Source organism: Podarcis bocagei (assembly GCF_964188305.1).
Source record: "Podarcis bocagei genome assembly, chromosome: Z".
NCBI classification, from domain to species: domain Eukaryota; kingdom Metazoa; phylum Chordata; class Lepidosauria; order Squamata; family Lacertidae; genus Podarcis; species Podarcis bocagei.
The window spans coordinates 3,039,763-3,061,915 of record NC_138140.1 but is presented as its reverse complement, the minus strand read 5'-3'; the positions used below and the strand labels follow the sequence as shown (position 1 = coordinate 3,061,915).

The 22,153-nt window shown below is 44.8% G+C and overlaps 1 protein-coding gene across 1 annotated transcript in view; it reads right to left on the bottom strand.

Annotated features, from left to right (window-relative positions):
- Positions 1-22,153, bottom strand: part of ENTPD2 (ectonucleoside triphosphate diphosphohydrolase 2) — a 45,104-nt gene that overhangs the window by 11,921 nt on the left and 11,030 nt on the right. Inside the window, exon 2 of the mRNA XM_081179783.1 lies at positions 9,668-9,785. Within this exon, the coding sequence (XP_081035909.1) occupies positions 9,668-9,785 (118 nt within the window). The remainder of the gene's footprint in view (positions 1-9,667; positions 9,786-22,153) is intronic.

Here is a 22,153-nt window from a genome sequence, read left to right as displayed (position 1 = left end):
TGGAGCAAACGTTCATCTGTGGGGAAACCTGATTGATGTTTGTTCCAATTCAGTGGTAAAGAATGGGTTTTCCTGGGGGAAAGCAGTGGGACAAGCAGAAGTGTGGATGAGCCCTTAGTTTCCTGTTTGGGTATATAGATTACCGTAGAACATGGAAAGCTGCCTCATACAGAGTCAGACTATTGGTCTATCTAGCGCAGTATTGTCTACACTCACTGGCAATAGCTCTCAAGGGTTTCAGACAGGGAGTCTCTCCTAGCCCCACTTTGAGATGCTAACAAACCATTCTACATTCTAAATCTTTTATTAATAATCCAAAAATTGAGAGAGCTATGTACAAGATCTACTACAGAAGCCACAAACAGAAAACTCATTCAAATTGTTTCTTCCGGAGGCGGCGCGAAACGGCAATGGCGGTCCTCTTTACTGTGTGAAGAGGGGCTCCGCGGAAAAGGGTCGTCCGCTGCGGCAAAGCGGAGACTCGTTAAGTAAAACCCCAGGTAGAGTGAGCCTGGGGTCGTGGGACTCGGCGGGCACCAACAGCGACCTCGGAGACGAAGAAGGGACCCCGTAAGGGGCTCCGGAACGTGGAGGGGGTAGCGGTGCTGTGAGTTCATCGCTCTTTCCGTGGAAGCGAAGCCGCGCGGCTGTTGCAGATGAGCGCTGACCTTTCTTCTCTTGACAATTTGGCTTGAAACAACATACTCGTGAGTAAGACACTTGGGATCTTTGAGCTTAAAATTCTGAAATTCGACTGAAAGTGGGAGACGTTAAAAGGAAGTCCGTCTTCCGACTCTGCTTAAAGTAGCAAGCAAAGAAACTTCAAAGCTGAAGCGCTGAGAGGGGCTTTAAGGAAATTGGAATATACCTTGCAAATTTGGACTTGATTATTGGAAATTAAAGAAACTGTATTTCTTTCTTTTTATAAATGGACATGGACAGTGACTTTTTTCTCTTCTTTCTGTGGATTACAAAAATTTGAAATCCAGCTCTAGGGCTGCCTGGTTACAAAAGAACCATCAGACTGCGGTCACTGTGTATAAAGTCTTAAAGTTACATTGGGGCTTGTGTGGAAGTTACAAATAAGAAACTGTTGCATGCACCACTGTTAAGAATTTCTATTCTCTGCAATTTAAAGTGAAGGCTGAGGCTCTCTCCTGTGTTCTGGCTTTTATTTGGACTTTACAAAACTTCTTGGTTTTTTTACTTGGGAATTTAATGGTGGAAACTTTTTATTTTTTTCCTCTATCCTTACTTTCTGGGGAGCTCCCCCTACTGGATTGTGGAACTCTAGTCTCTGAGAACTGCTGGTTGTTTTGCAAATTTTGTTTGGACTTTTACATCCTGGATTGTCTTTCCCATGGGATTTACAATTTGACCTTGAGTCTTGGACAGCTGTGGAATGAGTGGCGCACCAAAAACAAGGGCTGCTAAAAAAGCAAAACAAACTGAACTGTTGCAATCGACTTTGCCTGTGCAGCTACGCAGATCTTCGGTCCCAATTGTGACAGGCCTGCAAGAAGAACAACCTAAACAGTCAGCTGTTGGGGATATGGCAGCAGGAGGAATAGATCCAGTTTCCAAAGAAATACTGGACCAGTTATCAGCATTAAATAAGAAATTTGACCACGTGACAGATACAATTAATAAATTGACTGACCAAGTTTCTCAAAACACACAGGCAATTGGAAATATTCAATCAACAACAACAGAAAATCGAAAATTAGCTGAAGAAGTAAATCTCAAAACAGAGGAAAATAAAAAGAAAATAGAGGAATTAAGAGAGGAAGTAAGACCACTGAGCAGACAGATTAATGAACAGCAAGCCTATCTGTCCATGGCGGAATTGAAGAACCGGGAAAGCAATCTCAGGATCAGAAATATCCCAGAAATTGAGAAAGAAGATTTGATCAGTTTTTTGACTGCAGAAATATCAAAATTCTGGGGTTTGGCAGAAGAGAAGGATTTTAAAATTGTCACCGCTTTTAGACTGGGAAGAGTGGTTAAAAAGGACAAATCAAGAGATTGCTTGATCATCTTGAGATCTAAGCAAGAAAGAGACAATATACTCGGCCTACACTTCAAAAATTCATTGGTGATTCAAGGGAAGACAGCAGAAATCTTCAGAGATATACCGAAACAATTGTTGGATTTGAGAACTACATACAAAGACCTTGCAAGCTTATTGAGAAACAACACAATTCCTTATAGGTGGGAATTTCCTCAAGGACTATCTTTTAACTTGAAAGGGAAGAAAGTAAGAATTAGAACAGCAGAGGAGCAAGAAAAGTTTCTGAACGATCACGGGGAAGACCTTCGGAAAGGGGTAGCAGGAGCTTGGCCACCCCCCTCGTTTGGTTTGAATCCGGTTCCACCTCCAGGTAAAGACGACAAGGGAGACACTCCCATAGGCTAACAAATTGATCCAGGATGTCTCTGCAGCTTTTCAGTTGGAACATTCATGGCGCGAACTCCCCCGAGAAAATGAAAAGGATCTTCCATATACTGAGGAAAGAGCAATTGGACATTATTTGCCTGCAAGAAACACATGTGACTAGGCTCCATAGGAGAGTGTTAATTAATAAGATATTAGGCCAAGAATTTATTTCATCAGACAAGGTCAAGAAAAGAGGAGTAGTGATTTATGCAAAGGAGAACCTAGCACCGAAGTTTGTGTTTAAAGACGAACAAGGGAGAATTTTGGCGATTGAAATTCAACTACAAGGAGAAAAATTTTTGATAGTAGGAATATATGCACCAAATGAGGGGAAATCGGAATTCTACAAAAAGCTGCATGAGATAATGCTGGATCATATTGACTATACTAACATCATTTTGATGGGAGATATGAATGGAGTAGTTTCCACATATATGGATAAGTCACAAAATCAAAACTTAACTAAAGATGGCAGACTACCTAAGACTTTCTTTGAACTAACAGACAGTATGGACTTAATCGACATTTGGAGGACAAAAAACCCTTTAGGTAAAGAAGGGACATTCTTTTCTGAGGCCCACCTATCATGGACAAGAATCGACCAAATTTGGACATCTAGAGGACTGGCACCTAAGATTAAAAAAATAGAGATCTGCCCTAAAACTTGCTCCGACCATAATGCTTTGAAATTGGATTTGAGACTCACACCAGCAGGATCCTTCAGATGGAGAATGAATGACACTTTGTTCAGAGATCAGGAGATTGTGAAGAAGGCCCAAAAAACGGTGAAGGATTATTTTGAGATAAACTTGAACACCTCGGTGGAAAAGAAAATAATCTGGGACGCGAGTAAAGCAGTTATGAGAGGGTTTCTGATACAACAGAATACAATTAAGAAAAAGCTCTGGAATGGTAAAAAGGATAAGATATTAGAGAAGATAAGAGATGGAGAGAAAAGGCTGAGATTGAATCCAAAATCAAAAGAGGTTTTAAGAGAAATCAAATTCCATCAAGCACAATATGTGAAATTGATAAACCAAGAAGTTGAATGGAAAATTAAACAAATGAAACAAAGATCATTTGAATCGGCGAATAAATGTGGGAAGCTGCTGGCATGGCAGCTGAAAAAGAGACAAAAATTGAACTTTGTTACCAATCTGGAGGTTGAAGGAGTATGCATTCAGAAACCAGAAGAAATTAGAAAGTGTTTCCAGAGATATTTTAAAAAATTGTTTACCCAAGGGCCCCAAGCAGAGATGGAGATAAACCAATTTATAAAGAGAAATGGACTGCAAAAACTATCTCAAGACAAACAAACAACCCTGAATTACAGAATAACGCAGCAGGAAATTGAAAGTGCCATTCAGAACATGCAATTAGGCAAGTCCCCAGGCCCAGATGGACTTACCTCCAAGTACTATAAGACATTAAAAGATTATCTGATTCAGCCGCTACTGGAGGTGTGCAATCAAATTATGGAGGGGAAGGGGGCGCCAGAATCGTGGAAAGAAGCATTCATCACTTTGATACAAAAAGTAGAATCTGAAAAGACCCAACTAAAGAACTACCGTCCCATCTCACTCCTGAACGTGGATTATAAAATTTTTGCAGACATTTTGGCAAGTAGATTTAAAAAAGTATTAAATGAAGTTATCCATAAAGACCAAGCAGGCTTTCTCCCTGGGAGACATTTGTCTGATAATACGAGGAATATTATTGATGTTTTGGAACTGTTGCAGACAAATTTGAATACGAAGGCAGTGTTAATCTTTATAGATGCAGAGAAGGCCTTTGACAATATATCTTGGAAATTTATGAAGAGAAACTTGGAAGGAATGGGAGTGGGAAGGGCGTTCCAAAATGGTATAGAAGCAATATATTCAGAGCAAAAGGCCAAACTGATTGTGAACAATGTGGTGACAGAAGAGTTCAAAATTGAAAAAGGGACACGACAGGGGTGCCCCCTATCACCTCTTTTATTTATTTCTGTCCTGGAGGTGTTGCTGAATTTGGTGAGGAAGGACCAGCAGATAGAAGGAATACAGGTCGGAGAAAAACAATACAGACTGAAAGCTTTTGCAGACGACTTAGTTTTAACATTACAGGAGCCAGAGTCTAGCACAAAAAGAGTTTTAGAAATAATCCATGAGTTTGGTCGGGTGGCGGGATTTAAGTTGAATAAACAAAAAAACTAAGGTTCTGGCAAAAAATTTGACACCTTTAGAAATAGAGGGGTTTCAGAAGGAGACTGAGTTGATCGTGGTCAAAAAAGTGAAATATCTAGGGGTTAATTTGTCTGGTAAAAATTTGGATTTATTTAAAGATAATTATATAAAATGTTGGTCAGAAATTAAAAAGGACTTAGAAATCTGGTCAAGACTAAAACTTTCCTTGTTGGGAAGGATATCTGCCGTAAAGATGAATGTATTGCCAAAGATGTTGTTTCTGTTTCAAACCCTACAGATTGTGGACAGAGTGGAATGCTTTGGAAAATGGCAGAGGGATATCTCGAAATTTGTCTGGCAGGGCAAAAAGCCCCGTATAAAATTTAAAATATTAACAGACGCAAAAGAAAGAGGGGGATTTGCCCTGCCGGACTTAAGGTTATATTATGAGGCTGCATCCTTCTGCTGGATGAAAGATTGGTTCTTACTAGAAAACACTGATGTCCTAGACCTGGAAGGGTTCAATAATGCTTTTGGTTGGCATGCATATTTGTGGTACGACAAGGTGAAGATTCACAAATTGTTTAAAAACCATATTGTCAGGAAAGCTTTATTTATTGTCTGGACTAAATATAAAGACTTACTTGAAAACAAGACTCTGAGGTGGTTATCACCGACGGAGGCCAAGGCCATAAAACTACGTAACATGGAGAGTGGCTGGGTAAAATACTGTGAGATAATAGAAAGAGTTGGTGATACTTGGAGGTTGCAGAGTTTTGAAAAATTGAAAGGAAAGGTGCGAGACTGGTTTCACTACGCCCAAATCCTAGAGATTTTTAAAAAGGATAAAAAAATTGGTTTCCAGGTGGAAAAATCAAAATTAGAAACAGAATTACTTGAACCAAAGACGAGAGTGCTCTCGAGAATGTATAACTTGCTGCTTAAATGGAACACACAAGATGAGGTAGTTAAATCAGCCATGATAAAATGGGCACAAGACATTGGGTACAACATTATGTTTGAAGACTGGGAAAGGTTATGGACCACCGGTATGAAATTCACGGCATGTAATGCCTTGAAAGAAAACATTATGAAAATGGTATATAGGTGGTACATGACCCCAGTCAAGTTAGCAAAGATGTATCATCTGTCTGATAATAAATGTTGGAAATGTAAAGAGGCTGAAGGAACGTTCTTCCACCTCTGGTGGACATGCCCGAGGGTGAAGGCCTTCTGGGAAATGATATATAACGAGTTGAAAAAGGTATTTAGGTATACCTTTCACAAGAAACCAGAGGCCTTCTTCTTGGGCATTGTGGGCCAGAGAGTGTCAAAGAAGGACAGAACTTTCTTTTTATATGCAACAACAGCAGCAAGAATTCTTATAGCTAAACATTGGAAGACACAAGAGCTACCCACGCTGGAAGAGTGGCAGACGCAACTGATTGACTACATGGAATTAGCTGAAATGACTGGCAGAATCCGAGACCTGGGAGAAGAAGCAATAGAAGAGGACTGAAAAAAATTTAAGGACTATTTACAAAAATATTATAAGTTATATGAATGTTGAAAATTTGCTAAGTTTTGGTGAAATTAGCTTCAGTAATTAAATTTGAGAATGGTGGAAATTAGGTTATAATTATGAAAGAACTAAAGTTTAGAGTAATGTCTCTATATTAGGACCGATGATGGGGAAAAGTGAATTAATAACAAGTATTCTAAATCTAAAGATAATTAGACGAAAAAAGAAAAAACGCATGAAACAAGGTAACAATTTGCTGTCATTTTTATTGTAAAGAATGCAGGGGGCGGAGGATGTGGGGAAGTCCAGTAGATCATGAAAAATTGTATGGAAAATATGAATATGTCCTTCTTTTTTATTTTTTTCTTTCTTCTTTCTGTAAAACCGCTTTTGTTGAGATATTGTTTATGTTATTGACCCTGGAAAAAAGCAATAAAAAATATTTATAAAAAAAAACAAATTGTGTCCAAAAGGAAGATTCAGTCTTTAAAGTTCCTTTAGCCAGGCTCCTGTAGATATCAACAAAGGTAAGTTTGATCAAACGTTGATATCTTATCTTCGTTGCTATCTAACCCTTGAACGTAACATCACCGACACTTCGTTTGATCAAACTTACCTTTGTTGATATCTACAGGAGCCTGGCTAAAGGAACTTTAAAGACTGAATCTTCCTTTTGGACACAATTTGAATGAGTTTTCTGTTTGTGGCTTCTGTAGTAGATCTTGTACCTTGTCCTCTCAATTTTTGGATTATTAATATAAGATTTATAACGTAGAATGGTTTGGTAGCGTTTTATGTGCCGCTTATGTGCTGCTTACTTCATACTGGTCTACTAGGAGAATTGGCAGTATAGGTTCATTTTTTCACTACTTTGAGATGCTGGCAGGGATTGAACCTGCAACCTTCTGCTTGCAAGGCAGGTGCTCTGACAGCTGAGCTATGACTCTTCCATAGGTCACATTGATAGGGAGCCTACATGTGAGAAGATGTCAGCAGAGTGTGTGCAATGATATCGTTAGGAGAATCACTCCAACGCTGTCTGGGTGGCTGTTCAGAGAGGGGGCTGGAGGGCCCAGCAGCAAGGCCAGACCAGGCTTCAGGGCCCAGGGACCCCTGGCGTCAGGCAGGGCAGAGATCCATGTGTGAGGTAGCCTGGCTCGCACCCCCTCAAAATCATGTGCCCAGGGCTACAGCACCCCTGGCCCTCCCCACCATATGGAGGGAATGTCTCTGTATAAACCTGTGTAATTTATGGGGCTGGGGGCTCCACTTTTGTGGGTTCCCAGTGGCCACTGCTCTGAGCAAGTAAAGTTGCCTTAAACATCACAGTGGCATGGTTTGACGAAATTTACTACACCACCATTTGGATAAAGTCCTCCTAAAGGTAAAGGTAAAGGTACCCTTAACCATTAGGTCCAGTCGTGGCCGACTCTGGAGTTGCGGTGCTCATCTCTCTTTATTGGCCGAGGGAGCCGGCGTGCAGCTTCCGGGTCATGTGGCCAGCGTGACTAAGCCGCTTCTGGTGAACCAGAGCAGCGCACGGAAACGTCGCTTACCTTCCCGCTGGAGCAGTACCTATTTATCCACTTGCACTGGTTTGCTTTCAAACTGCTAGGTTGGCAGGAGCAGGGACCAAGCAACGGGAGCTCACCCCGTCACGGGGATTCAAACTGCCGACCTTCTGACCGGCAAGCCCTAGGCTCTGTGGTTTAACCTACAGTGCCACCCACATCCCAAAGTCCTCCTAGCTTTCCCCAAAGCTTTGTAGAGCCAGCATGAAATGGCCAGGAGATTAACTTGTGCCCTTTACATTGCCGAATCACGCCCTGTTGAGCCACCCTCTCGATCCCAAAACCATTTGTTGGTTTGGCACGGGCAGAGCACCCACCTGGCTCTCTGCCTGGCCTCCCATTGTGACATATTATTTTATGTTTTGAAAACAAGCACCTGGGCCTTTTGTGCGATTTGCCCGGCCGATGCCAGCTCTGGAACAGAGACCACATTGCCTTAAAAAACAGAAAAGGAAGTTGGCACTAAAGATTTCAAAGCAGGTGGGCGAGGCTGGTTCTTTGTCTGGCGCTCCGTGGGAAAAGGGAAAGGGAGAAAATGGTGGACTGGCCAACCCAGCTTCTCTTGTGCCCACTGTACAAAAGCCAGATTGGAAAGCTCAGACAATGGCCAGATCAGAGCCAGCCGCCACAACACACTCCCAAGGCAGGCGCCACCAGTTTGACCCACGAAGGAACAAGTGCCACATTGCGCAAGATGGAATCCCAGAGTTGTGCTCTTAATAATAATAATAAATTTTTATTTATACCCCGCCCTTCCTGGTTCAGAAAACCGGGCTCAGGGCAGCCAACCACAAATTCAAAACGCTTAATTGATGCAACAAAAAAATAGCATAAAATACAGTACAAAACATGGATAACAATAAATTCAGAATTCAAAAATCAGTTTGGGGGGGGGAAATCCATCCAATAAACATTAGATGATCCCCAGGGCTAGCTGGCCAAATTAGTCCTACTTGGGCCAGTGAGGAGACCAGGGGAGAATTAGCTGTGGGATCCCAGAGTCGGTAATCTTCATAAAAAGGGGAGGGAAGGAAGGGGAATAAAAGATCAGGCTAAATTCAAATTGAAAGCCAGGCGGAATAGCTCTGTCTTACAGGCCCTGTGGAAGGAAGTGAAATCCTGCAGGGCCCTGGTCTCCTGGGACAGAGCATTCCACCAGGTTGGAGCCATCACTGAGAAGGCCCTGGCCCTGGTGGAGGATAGTCTGACTTCCTTAGGGCCCGGGACCTCTAAACTATGGTTATTCATGGACCTTAAGGTCCTCTGCGGGGCAGACCAGGAGAGGCCATTGTCTACTGCATCTTTGCAAGTGTCTTCCAATCAGGGCTGCAGGTAATTCTGCCACATCACTTACTCAGAGGCAATTTGAGCCCTATTAAGAAGAATGGCAATTTCTGACCAGAGTTCCCATTGCCCCTCTATGAGTCACTGCTCTCTCCTATCTCCCCTCAGATAGAAATGCAGGAGGTTGCTTTCTCCTGGGGCAGGTCATTTTCTGTCACTGCGCCAGAGAGCTTTTCAAGGACAAGAGCAGACCATCGCTTCAATTTTAATTGCGTAATTAAAGTGAGACTTAATTCTGCTTTGAGAAAATAGGTTTCCTTGGTGCAGAAAAGAGACATGTGGCTCTGAGCTAAAGGAGGATCCTCTAACAAGTTCCAGGCTGTGGCAACAAGCAGATCTTTCGTAAGCCTAACCAGCTGACCAGCTAAGATTTAAGGTAATCTGCTTGCAGCTTGCGAAACCTAGGACCTGCAGTACCTTAACTTGCCAACAAACCGTTCTTGCCTCTAATTGCAGACAGAACCCTCTAATTTCAAAATGATTTTTAAAGGTAAGCTGCCAGCCAGATGCCCCAACACCCCAATTCTACAATGCATTCCCATTCTGTTAACAGCATGATGGGAGCTGCAGTAAAGGTAGAGCGCCCCCTGAAGGCTGGGATGCCTAAGTGCGCACAAGCCACACTTACCTTCTACATCGCACATGCTGTGCTGACTAACGATCCCAGTGTCATTCTCCTTGTCTGCAGGCCACTTGTACACGAACATGGCAGTGTGGGAAGATCCGGCATCCAAGACAATTCCATACTGGGCACAAACAGAGAAGGGGGGGTGTTAGCGTCAGAAGGAACTCTGGATTACAGATGGCCAAGCCCTGAAACTCAAAACGTGACTCTTGATAAGAGGCTTCTCTGCCTCACAAATTAAACCACCTCACAGGGCTGTTGTGAAGATCCAGCAAGAGGAAAAACCCACCTGTCCGACCCAACCAAGAGGCATAGCTGTCAACTTTTCCCTTTTCTTGCGAGGAATCCTATTCGGAATAAGGGAATCTCCCTTTAAAAAAGGGAAATGTTGACAGCTATGCCAAGAGGCAGCAGGCATGGGTGTGCCATTGAGCCCCTGCTCAATGGCTAAGTATTATATTTAACACCTTACAAGAGGAGAAAATGATTGGAGTTTATGAAACGATGCATAGCATGGGGAAAGCTATGCATTTCCCTGTCTCTTTTGTAATGCTAGAACTCGTGACATCCGATGGAGCTGAATGCTGGAAGGTTCAGGACAGATAAGAGAAAGTCCTTCTTCACGCAGTGCAAAGTCCAACTGTGGAACTCCCTCCTGCAGGGGGCAGTGGGGGCTACGAACCTGGGTGGCTTTAAAAAAAGGAGCAGTCAAATTCATGGAGGAGGAGGAGAAGAGGACTATCAAAGGCTACAAGACACCATGCCTCTACTCTGCCTCCACCGTCAGAGGCAGGAATGCTTCTGAATAATGCCAATTGCTGGGGGACACAGAAGGGGAGGGGGCTTTGGCGCTCAGATCCTTTCAGGATTTTCCATTGGGCCATCTGGTTGGCCACTGTGAGAACAGGGTGCTGGAGGGGCCCCTGGCCGGACCCAGCCGGCTCTCCTTCTGTTCTCATAAATATTACCATATTTTTTGCTCTATAAGACGCACCTGACCATAAGACGAGCTTGGTTTTTAGAGGAGGATGACAAGAAAGCAATGCAAAACCTCTTGAGCGAAGAGGCAGGAGAGCTCCCTCTTCGCTCAAGAGGCTTTGCGTGGCTATCCCTGAAGCCAGGAGAGCAAGAGGGATCGCTCCACAAGACGCACACACATTTCCCTTTACTTTTTAGGAGGGGAAAAGTGTGTCTTATAGAGCGAAAAATACGGTACATTTTCAACCACGGTGGAAGAGCAATCTCTGGGTTCAGTCCTCCTCCCTGCCTTGCAGAGCCTCTTTCACTTCCAGTTTAGGAGCAAATGGTGAGAGAAAATAAAAATTAAGAAAGGTGTTTGGGGGTAAGTATAATTCCTGGGTGGTGTTTATCCCCTAAAAGCCCACCCCCTTACTGTTACTGTCCCTCCCTCAATCATGAAACTCACTGGGTGACATTTAGGACAGTCACTCATTTTCTCTCTCGCCCCCTACCTTGCAGGGTTGATGTGAGGAAGTGAAGTGGGTACCTGATGACCTCCTGGGCTCTCCTTCATTGGAGGCTTTTAAACAGAGGCTGGATGGCCGTCTGTCATGAATATTTTAGCTGAGACCCCAGCATTGCAGGGGGTTGGACTAGATGACCCTTGGGGTCCCTTCTAACATTATGGTTCTATGAAAACTATGCATGCAGCCCCAAGAGTGATGGTAGGATTAAAAAAATACTAATGAATATATAAAATAAATATAATTTATTTAATTAAATTAGAATTAATTAATTGAATTTGAATTAATTAATTTAATTTAATTTAATTTAGGGAGGCTATAGGTAAAAGCTTTCCAAATGTACACACAGAAAGGAACCAGGACTGAATGTGGATCCCCTGGGGGCTGGATCCCATTGTGTTTCTCTGAGCAAGGGAAGTAGCCTCTGAGCACATGCAAAGTGCCACCGCCCCTCTTCTGAATACCAGCAGGCAGCTCTCATATACCTTGGTTTAAGCGACAGGACTCCTGTTGGTTTGGGATGGGGAATGGAGCCGCCACACCCCTGTCTTTTAAAATGCAAACTGAGTTTTGCCCACACTTAACTGTGCTTCAAGTGCAGGATTTCCATACAGGGATTACAAGGCTACTCACTTCAGAGCTGATATCCTGGACTTTGCTCTTTGCCAGAGAGCGTCAGGAAAGATTCAGCTGTCACCTGAGCAGAGAGACCCACAGCTCCTTCTCAAAACAGACCATGGCAGGAGAACGGCAGGGTTCTCAACGGTTCCTGTCCTTTTGACCATCTATGGACTGAACAGCCATTCTATAAATAGGTCCTTTCTTCTCCCTCCTGCTTGCCAAGGCAAACCCCACCAAATGCCCATGAAGAACAGGGAACTGAAACACACAAGGCTTCTGTAGGGGGTGGAGAAGGGGAACACCCATCACCAATGAGAGATGCAAAAGGAATTCGGTCCTCATGTAAATGCAAACCTACCCAATTCACATTTCCCGAAGCAAGAAGGGAACCGAAACAGAGCTGTGCATCAGAACCTCTGTTGCCCTGAATCCTGCAGCGCAGCCTTTTGGCCAATCAAAAAGGCCAGAGTGAAAACCATGCACAAATATGCATACAGTGGTGCCTCACAAGACGAAATTAATTCGTTCCGCAAGTCTCTTCGTCTTGCGGTTTTTTCGTCTTGCGATGCACGGTTTCCCATAGGAATGCATTGAAAATCAATTAATGCGTTCCTAGGGAAACCGCCTTCAGACCAGGTCCGGGGACAGTCTGTCCCCGGACCTCTTCTGAAGGCTGGGGGGGGGGACAAGGGCTTTTCTTCTCACCCCCAGCATTTTAAAAAACCATGGGACAGCGGAGGACTTCTCCGCTGTCCGGGCGATCTTAAAATGCTGGCGGGCGGCATTTTAAAATCGCCCTGGACAGCGGAGGACTTCTCGCTGCCCCCGGACCTCTTTTGAAGCAAGGGGCGGTGGGGAGAAGCGATCTCCCGGCCGCCCCTTGCTTCAAAAGAGAAGACCCGCTGTCCCCGGGGCAAGCTTCGTTTTGCGAAGCAAGCCCATAGGGAAATTCGTCTTGCGAGGCAACTCGAAAACGAAAAAACCTTTCGTTTTGCGAGTTTTTCGTCTCGCGAGGCGTTCGTCTTGCGGGGTACCACTGTATATCAGGGGGAAGTTCACATTAAGTAATTCATATTGTAACGTACAAAACAAAATGCATTGTATTAGGGAAACTGCATACAGAAATGGATATATTAAGGAGAAAGGAGTACTAAGACACTGTTGAGTTTTCATGAGGGCATAAAAAAATTATGCTGCACTGTCAATAATTAGACTATGCAGTCCATACAGCTAGTATTGCCTACACTGACTGGCAGGGACTCATCAGGCAGGGAGATTCCTAGCACTGCCTAGAGAGGCCACTGGAGGCTGAACTTGTGAGCTTTTTATGCAAAGCAGGAGTTGCACCACTGAAGGGATGAAGGGGCAAGGGATCCAGTGCCCACTGAAAAAGAGGGCGGGGCAACAATGCCCCTGAATTGATCCACACACCTATATTACAGGTGAGGAATCCTGAAGCTAAGAGAGAAGCGATGAGCACAAGAACAGCAAGGGAATAATTGATTATTATTACTACTTGGTGTTAAACTGTTTGGGAAGTGGAGGGCGTTTGCCCAGAGAATTTCCTTGTGTGGTGCACGGGCCTTTGACACACCAAAGCCATGCAACCAGAATGTGGTGCTGAACTCACAACTCCCTGATAGCCCCCTGAGTTAGCAGGCACTACCGTGCAGGTGCCCTCACCAGTTTTATGTCAAGTGGGATAGGAAGGACACTGATAAGCCTTGGTCCAGTATACCTGAAGGAGCGTCTCCACCCCCATCGTTCTACCCGGACACTGAGGTCCAGCGCTGAGGGCCTTTTGGTGGTTCCCTCACTGCGAGAAGCCAAGTTACAGGGAACCAGGCAGAGGGCCTTCTCGGTGGTGGCACCCGCCCTGTGGAACGCCCTCCCATCAGATGTCAAAGAGAAGAACAACTACCAGACTTTTAGAAGACATCTGAAGGCAGCCCTGTTTAGGGAAGCTTTTAATGTTTGATGCATTACTGTGTTTTGATACTTTGTTGAGGGCCGCCCAGAGTCGCTGGGGAGGCCCAGCCAGATGGGCGGGGTATAAATAATAAATTATGATGGTGATGATTAGAAGCTTGGAGGGGGTAGGAGAGATTCTATTTGCCAGGCAATCTCAGATCCATTCCCAGATGGCAAAGTTCAGCAATGTCTGCCAAAAGGCCGGGTAGAAAGAAGGCAGTGGGACTAGATGACCCTTTGGGTCTCTTCCAACTCTACAATTCTATCATCAAGTGCATCTGCATCAAATCATTCTCCCTGATCAGAAGAATACATAATGAAATGCACTTGCTTCAAACTGCCCTCCCCACTTAGAAGAACGGCCCTCAAGATTTTGCCACAATTGCATTATTGGCAACTTAAAGACTTACACAGAAAGATAAACTATTATTTATTTAGAAAGCTACCATCAAAGGAACAGATCGCTTAAAAAAAGAGAGGTCCCTGCCTGTAGGGGCATGCTAGGGAGCAACCGGAAGCATCTGAGCATTTTCTTCCCAGTTAACCCTTCTGTTTCCCCCTTCTCAGAAATTCAGATTATCTGTCCTGTGGGGCATATGGGAATGTAGGAAGAGACCCACTGGCTCAATTTTGCTGCTGTTGTATCAGCTGAACTTTGTAAGGCACAGGCAGCAGAATGCTGCTGGCAACTCAAAGTAACCAAAAATTTTAAAAAGGCCAATGCAGTTCTAGGCTGCATCAATAGAAGCATCCAAATCAAGGGAAGTACTAGTCCTGCTCTCTTCTGCCTTGGTCAGACCACACCTGGAGTCCTGCGTCCAGATCTGGGTACCACAATTTAAGAAGGATATTGACCTAAACATTAGGAAGAACTTCCTAACAGTAAGAGCTGTTCGACAGTGGAATTTGCTGCCAAGGAGTGTGGTGGAGTCTCCTTCTTTGGAGGTCTTTAAGCAGAGGCTTGACAACCATATGTCAGGAGTGCTCTGATGGTGTTTCCTGCTTGGCAGGGGGTTGGACTCAATGGCCCTTGTGGTCTCTTCCAACTCTATGATTCTATGATTCTATGACAAACTGGAAGTTGTGCAGACGAGGGCAACCAAGATGATCAAGGGTCTAGAAACTAAGGCTTATGAGGAGTGACTGAAGGTGCTGTGTATGTTTAGCTTGGAAAAGAGGAGACTGAGAGGTGACAAGATAGCCATCTTCAAATATCTACAGGGAGGAGGGAGCAAGCTTGTTTTCTGCTGCTCTGGAGGGGAGGACCCAAACCAATGGATTTAAACAACAAAAAAGGAGATGCCGGCTAACCACCAGGAAGAGCTTTCTGGCAGTAAGGCCCATTTGACAATGGAACAGTTCAGTTGAGATGTTCAAAGAAAGTTTGGATGGCCACCTGTCAGGGATTCTTTAGCTGTGGTTCCTGCATTGCAGGGATTGGACTAGATGACCCCTGCGGTCCTTTCCAACTCTAAGATTCTATTATTTTATTTAGCTACCCAACAATAAACATTTCTTGGGAATCTTACAGCATAAGATCAGAAACCCAATACTTCACTACTTGGTTGCTCTTCTGTATTTGGGCTTGCTCCCGAGTCAAATGGGCAGGTTTCTTCCAGCCTTTGCCAACTTGGAGTCCCCACCCACCCACCGCCATTTTGGACTACATCTCCCATCAGCCCCTGCCAACACAGCCATCAGGAGGGCCGCAGGCTTTTGTTCATGGAACCACAGAAAACTGCCCTGGCCCATTAAGAAAACAACAACAACAACAACAACAACAACTACTACTACTACTCATACTATCAGCATGAACGTAACCCTTGGACACACATTCCTTCCTCCTCTCCCTCAGCCATCCCCTGGGGCAGCCATTCCATCAGGCTGCCTCAGCAGGAGAGATGGGATGCTTTGCCAAAGACCAGCTGCACTAAGCACATCCTTCCCTTGAACAGCGCCAGCATTTGGTCATTACAGGAACAACTGTTTAAGAGTTGGCGCCTGAGTTTGATTCCCACCCCCTTGTCCTTTATATTCTGTTCTTTAGACTGCAAGCCTGTGGACACGGACTGTCTAGTTTTAACTGAGTGTGTGTCAGCTACTCTGAGAGCTCTGTTTTATTTTTCTTCTCCCCCCCCCTCTCCCTCCCCCTCCCTCCCTCCCCCTTCTTCTTTCTCTTCTTTTTTCTTTCTTTCTGTTTCCCTTCTTGGTCTTTCTCTTTTTGATATGTTAAGAAAGAGACAAAAGTGTAATATGAAAACCTCCGTAAGTTAAAAAGTGATGTTATGTAATTTTTTTATTACTATTTATATATTGTTAAAATTGGTTAATTGTAAAGGAATTGATGTAGCAACTACTGTGGGTTTTTTTTTTCTTTGTTAATGTTGAATTCTAAATAAAGTATCATATCACAAAAAGAAAAGAAAAGAGCCTTTCTGGCCAGCAAGCACAAGCACTTGAGACATAAGTGCTCTACATGAAAGAAACAAAAAGCATTATTAAATGGGAGGGAGATAAGCCTTCACGTTCCAACAAGTAACAGCGCACAATGGAATGAAATAGCAGCTTGTGCTTTGCCACTGAAGGATGGTGGCGGCTGGCTATTGTCCAGCTCCACAAGGCAATGAGCCTGCCCCACGGAACCCAAGGGTGCAAAGAAGGCTCTTCTCTGTCAACTAGTGATATGGAGACCGAAGCCTTGCAAAGCCATCTGGAAAACTCCCTCTCTTGACCTCTCAGGATAAAACCACACTGCCAAGGCATCTAGAACCAGCTCCATTAGCGGGATTTGGGACAGGGCCAGCTCCAGATTTTGAGATGGGTGGGCTCTTCCTAGGTGAACCTCCCCCCACTGATGCTGTCCAGTCCACAGAAAAGCTCAGAGATGGCAAGGGCCCTCCTCACCTTCTGGGTCCTCCTGTGCTACTTCAGAGTGAGAAACAGGCAGCAACAATGAGAGGCAGCGGCCCCCCTTTGGAGGTGTGGGCATTGGGAAGCTTCCAGTGGTGCCAGCTCATGATTGCCAGCCCTCATTTGGGGCTAGCACTCAGTGGCAGATGACATGCTTTGCAAGCAGAAGAGGTCCCATGTTCAATGTCTGCATCAGCTCTGGAAATTGCTCTCTCTGCTCACCGCCCTGGAGAATCACTGCCAGGCAGAGTAGGGACAATGGTTGGCTGGGTGGAACGGTAGTCTGACTCAGGAACATGAGGATGTCAGAAGAAGAACCCTCACAGATCAGGCCAATGGCCGATCTGAGCCAGCATCATCTTATCATAGTGGCCAGCCAAATGGGAAGCCCACAAGTAGGACCTCGGCATAACAGCAGCCTCCCTGCCTGCAAGTCCCAGCGTTTGGAGACATGCAGCCTCCCTACCTGCAAGTCCCAGCATTTGGAGACATGCAGCCTCTGGCAATGGAGGTAGAACACAGCCATTGTGGCTGGTTGCCTCTGAGAGTCTGATCCTCTATGAATTTGTGCGCACCCCCCCCCCCATTTTAAAGCCATCCTCCTTCTGGGAGGGAAGTTCAGAGTTTAAGTTTAACTTTGCCCTGAGACAACTACTCTCTTTTGTCTGTCCATAATCTTCCAACATTCACCTGCATTGGATTCCCCGGTTTATTTATCCAAAAGAAAAACAATAAAATAGAAATTAAAATGGGGGGAAATGCAAGAAAAGGACAAGGCACACCATGACCTCAAAGAATAAAAGATCAAACAGTTCCAGAGTTCACATTAAGTATATTAAAGTTGCCAAATGTTCATAACTGCCATTGTTGTGTGTTTTGTAAGTCTTTGACTTACAAAAATGGCTGACTTACAAAACAGGCAAAATTATTGTGGTTTTCCTTTTCCTTGCATAAAGCTGATTTGCTGCATCATTTTCTCTGCTGTTGCTAAAGTCCAAATCCTTCTGTACCAGGATGGTAAGTTTAGGTTATCAAAATCTTACCTGTGTCAAGTGGCGGCTCATCCAGCTGCAATTAGCAAATGCGGAATCAAGTCCTTAGACCTGATATCTTTGTTATGCCCCATAAACATAGACAGCAAAAATAATTCTGTATTATCACCTGTAGCACCAGCAGCAGTTCCTTATGCGCATCAGACCAAAACCCTCATATTGGAATGCATTCCCGCCAGGGGTGGTAAAATGTTTCTTTCTAGTACGATGAGCAAAAAACCTCTCAGTCTGCTTTCCCTACACCAGAAGACTGAGCTAACAGAGAGACAGCTGAACTGCCATTCCTTCCTCCCAGAAGTCATCAACAATAATACAATTCTATGATTCTCTGGTTCCCAAATGACCTTTCAGAAGAGCCCATCTGTTGATGGAACATGCTTCCATGTCAAAAGCCAGGGCAGCTGAACACTGTCTCAGAACCAGCAAGATAATCCCTAGAGGGCTTCCTTGTTCTCTAAAACCTCTCCTGATGAACAAAACGTAGCCAAGAATCACAGGGCTATAAGGGACCCCTCAGATTACATCCAAACTAAACCCATCATTGTTATTGTAGCAGTGGCGTAGCGTGGGTTGTCAGCACCCGGGGCAAGGCAAGTAATTTGCACCCCCTAGCCGGGGATTTGCGCCCCCTAACCCCCAGACGTTGTGCCCGGTGCGGCCGCCCCCCCTGCACCCCCCCACGCTACGCCACTGTATTGTAGGCAGTACAAGTTGCTCGGAATTGCAAGTGGGGAGCGAGCCGCTGTTGAATTCAGGCCCTGCTTTCACACATCCCATAATGAGCCTCTGTTTGGCCACTGTGAGAAGAGGATGCTGGACTGGATGGGGCCCTCTGGTCTGATCCAGCTGCTGCAGGACTCTTCTTAGGATAACGTTCTCAAATTTGCAACAATGCACACACAGCACCAGCCTTTCACCCTCCACTTTGCAGAGAACCTGGACGATCCAGTTCTGTGTCAAAAATCTGGTGGAGATTCTTGCAAAAGGTTTTTTTTCCTTAATGCCTTCTGATTACTTAATACACACCTCAAGGGCAGTTAATTTTCTAGGGCGAGACTCGCCGGTTTGCATTCAAGCAATAACTTGATTGTCCTAAAGAGGCTGCCCAGACAACATGACAGTATCCAGAGCAAGCAAAAAATGCCTTGTAACTGGTAACGCTGCTTCAGTTTCCTTCCAAACAAGTCCTGGCACCTCACTTACCCTAGTAGTGCCTGGCTCTGCCTTGACAACTATTCAGGATGGGGGAGAAATTCCATCCAGATCACCTTTAAAGGTGAGCCTGCCTAATTTCTGCTTCCTCGAAAAATATGCAGACAAAAACACAGCCATCCTCCAAAATTTATGTTCCTCTGAATTTTGCAATGCCATCCTCCTCCAGTCCAGCAATGTGCACAAAATTGCATAGGACTGGGTAAAGTGTGTGGAACAGTGTGCCTGTATTCGTAGCAGTGACATCCAAGATGCCAAACATTAGAGAAGATGTGCTTTGCAAAAAAAAAAAATGTTGGGCAAAGCTGTGTATAAAGATGAATATATTAGCAGAAATTGGCATTAAAATACCAATAAATTTTCATGAGAACTTAAAGAACAAATAGCAGGCTGATGTGGAATTGAACTTAAGATCCAATTCAGATTTAAGATTCATGACAGCTATATCCAAACTCACAGAAGCAGGCTCCAGTTGGCCAATATTCTATGACAGACACCATACACCTGAGAGGAATGTTTGCAAACACTCCGGGGCATTTGTGTAAAATGTTTGCATGCAATTGGTGATGGTTTCATGCAGGAGGTTAGACTTCTTCATATATATATTTTTGGTACCTGCATTGCAGGGGTTTGGACTAGATGACAGATATCTTCCAGCTCTACAGTTCTATGATTTCCAAAGCAGTTTGGCTGGAGTCAGGGGCGGAGGGAATTAAAAACTCAGAGCAGCTCGCTTGCTTTGCCTCCACAGTTTGTACATTGGCTCCGCCTATTGCAGGACCAGCATCCGCCACTTGAAATCTCTTTCCCATAACCTCTGACCACTCCAAGCCAAAAGGGGACATTCAGACCGACAGCCAGCCCACGTTCCCTTGTACATCTGATAGTCATCTATGCCTCCCGCCTTGTTCCACAGTCCAGCCTCTCCTCCCGGTTTTAAGCAAGGCTCCCCTGGAGCTTATTTAGCTACAAGATTCACAAGGCCAATTTTTCCATAAACAGTGTATTGTGAGCTCAGCAACAGAGAGCAGCCCATTTCCCAGCCTGCACATCTGTAGGTCAAACTTCAGCCAGGAACACCCACCCCTCCAACACCCCCCCCCCCGCTTCCTTGACAGGCCCCCACAAAAGAGCCTGGAGAGAAGTCTGTTTTTTTATCACCCTCCTTTAGGTGGAAAAATCTAGAGTTGGGACTTGGACTCTTGCAAATTCCAAAACAATACATGCTTCGGACTGCTAGATGCATGACTTGTAAAGATCACAGAGTTCTTGGAAAGCCTACGCATTCAGGAGAGGGGTGTGTGTGCAAAGAACAACAACATATCCTAAGAGGAGCCTTGCTGGATCTGGCCAAAGATCCACCTAAACCCACACCTCCAGCAGCCAATCAGGATGAGCAGGGCATAAAGGCAAGAGCCTCCTTTCGCTGGTTTTCCAGCATCTGCTTTCAGAGGCAGACTGCCTCTGCAAATGGAGGCTCCATTTAACAAGCATAAGGGTGCAAGACGAGCCCTGCTGAATAGAACTCTGGTCCATCTAGTCCAGTATCCTGTTTTTGTACAATGGCCAACTATTTTGGCATAGAAAATCCTCCCCTGTTTAATCCTGGGCATCTCCAGGCAGGGCTGGGAACAGCCACAAGCTGGAACTCTGGAGAGTGTCAGTACAGACAACAGTGAGCATGGTGGATCAATGATCTGGCCCCTGCAGTAGCTGTTCAAAAGGCATACTGCCTGGAGGCTCCACCTGCCAATGGCTGTTAGCTATGATGGCTAGACCTCTGCTCCATGAATCTGCCTCCCCTGGTACATGACCCTGTTATGTACTGAGTTGAATAGGATCCAAAATGCAGCAGTCTGACTGGTCCTAGAGACCTTGTCTGCCCTTAGTTGCATTTGTGATCTCCCATCACTTACGGTAATTGCTGGAGGGAATGCAAGATACAGGGTGGGGAGGGGACATGTATGTATGTGTGGTGGTAGGAATGCCAATATGCCCTTAGATTTTTGAAGGGTATCCTTTAAATAATGTCTTCTTATAGTAAGGTTGGAAATGCAGAGGGATCCACGATTAGCATTGCTACCTTTCTTTTGTGGCTAGCACGTCCAAATCTAAGGAAATGCTGCTTCCCCATCAACATAAATGCAAAAAGCATTTATTAGTTGTGATCTATCCTTAGAATGTGGAGCATGTTAGACTTGTCTCCCCACTTCCTGGAAGCTTCCACTTCCTGGAGGAGAGCAACTGAACGGATGCCAACTCAGAGCAGCAACTTTCGCAGAGCCACAGGGGAGACAACTTCCCACATGGTTTGGTATTGAGCTGTGCGTAACAGTGGCCCCAGGAGGTTTTGGTTTTCCTTGAATTGCTGTACTCTAATCATTGGGGGCCTTGGGGGGGGGGGCTTGGGTTGTAAAACAGCAGCAGAAGGATCTCAGGAGACCCCCCAAGAAGAGAAAACAATCAGTAGTTAGAGAGAGAGAGAGACCCAAAGCCAGAGTCTGAATTTCTTTACACCACCAAGAAAATGTTTCCTTTCATCTTCACAATGCATCTAAAACTGAAAGCTGGAGGTGGCAGAGTAGGTTTGTGTTTCCACTTCAGAGAATGCCCTTATATAGCAAATTTTGCAAGGTGCTTGCATGAACTCCAAGTTCAAACTTTTAACCATTTACCCACACCCAGTGACCAAGCCATTGCAATTCATTGTCATGGCAGGATAGACAATGGGCCGTCTAATTGGCTGGCTCTAAGAATGGGAGGAACTGGGGTGAAAGAAACCCCAACATTACATGGTCACCTGAGCTACCCTCTTGACCAGCCTGCACTAACTTGGTGCCCTCCTGCTGTTTTAGACTACAGCTCCCATCAGCCCCAGTCAGCATAGGCAAAGGCTGCTCTTGACCATTCCCACCCCCCACCTCCCAGTACACAACCTCAACTTTCAGAAACTGCATTGGCCTGTCAACCTGCATATATTAATGACATCTTCAGCCTGAGAGTAATCTTTCTTATGCATCAAATGCTGTGCAATTTGCTTCAACCAAAGAAGAATGGCAACTTAAGTTGACAGAATATGCACAATTTGCAGACTTAACATAGAATAAGACAGCAAGAAGAACATGTGTTTAAAGAAGATTGGAAAACGTTTATTTAATGTATGGAAAGTAATTGTGTACAGCTGAAAATGCTGGTAGCATTAAGATAAATTCAACAGTATAAATAAGTTTTGATGGAAT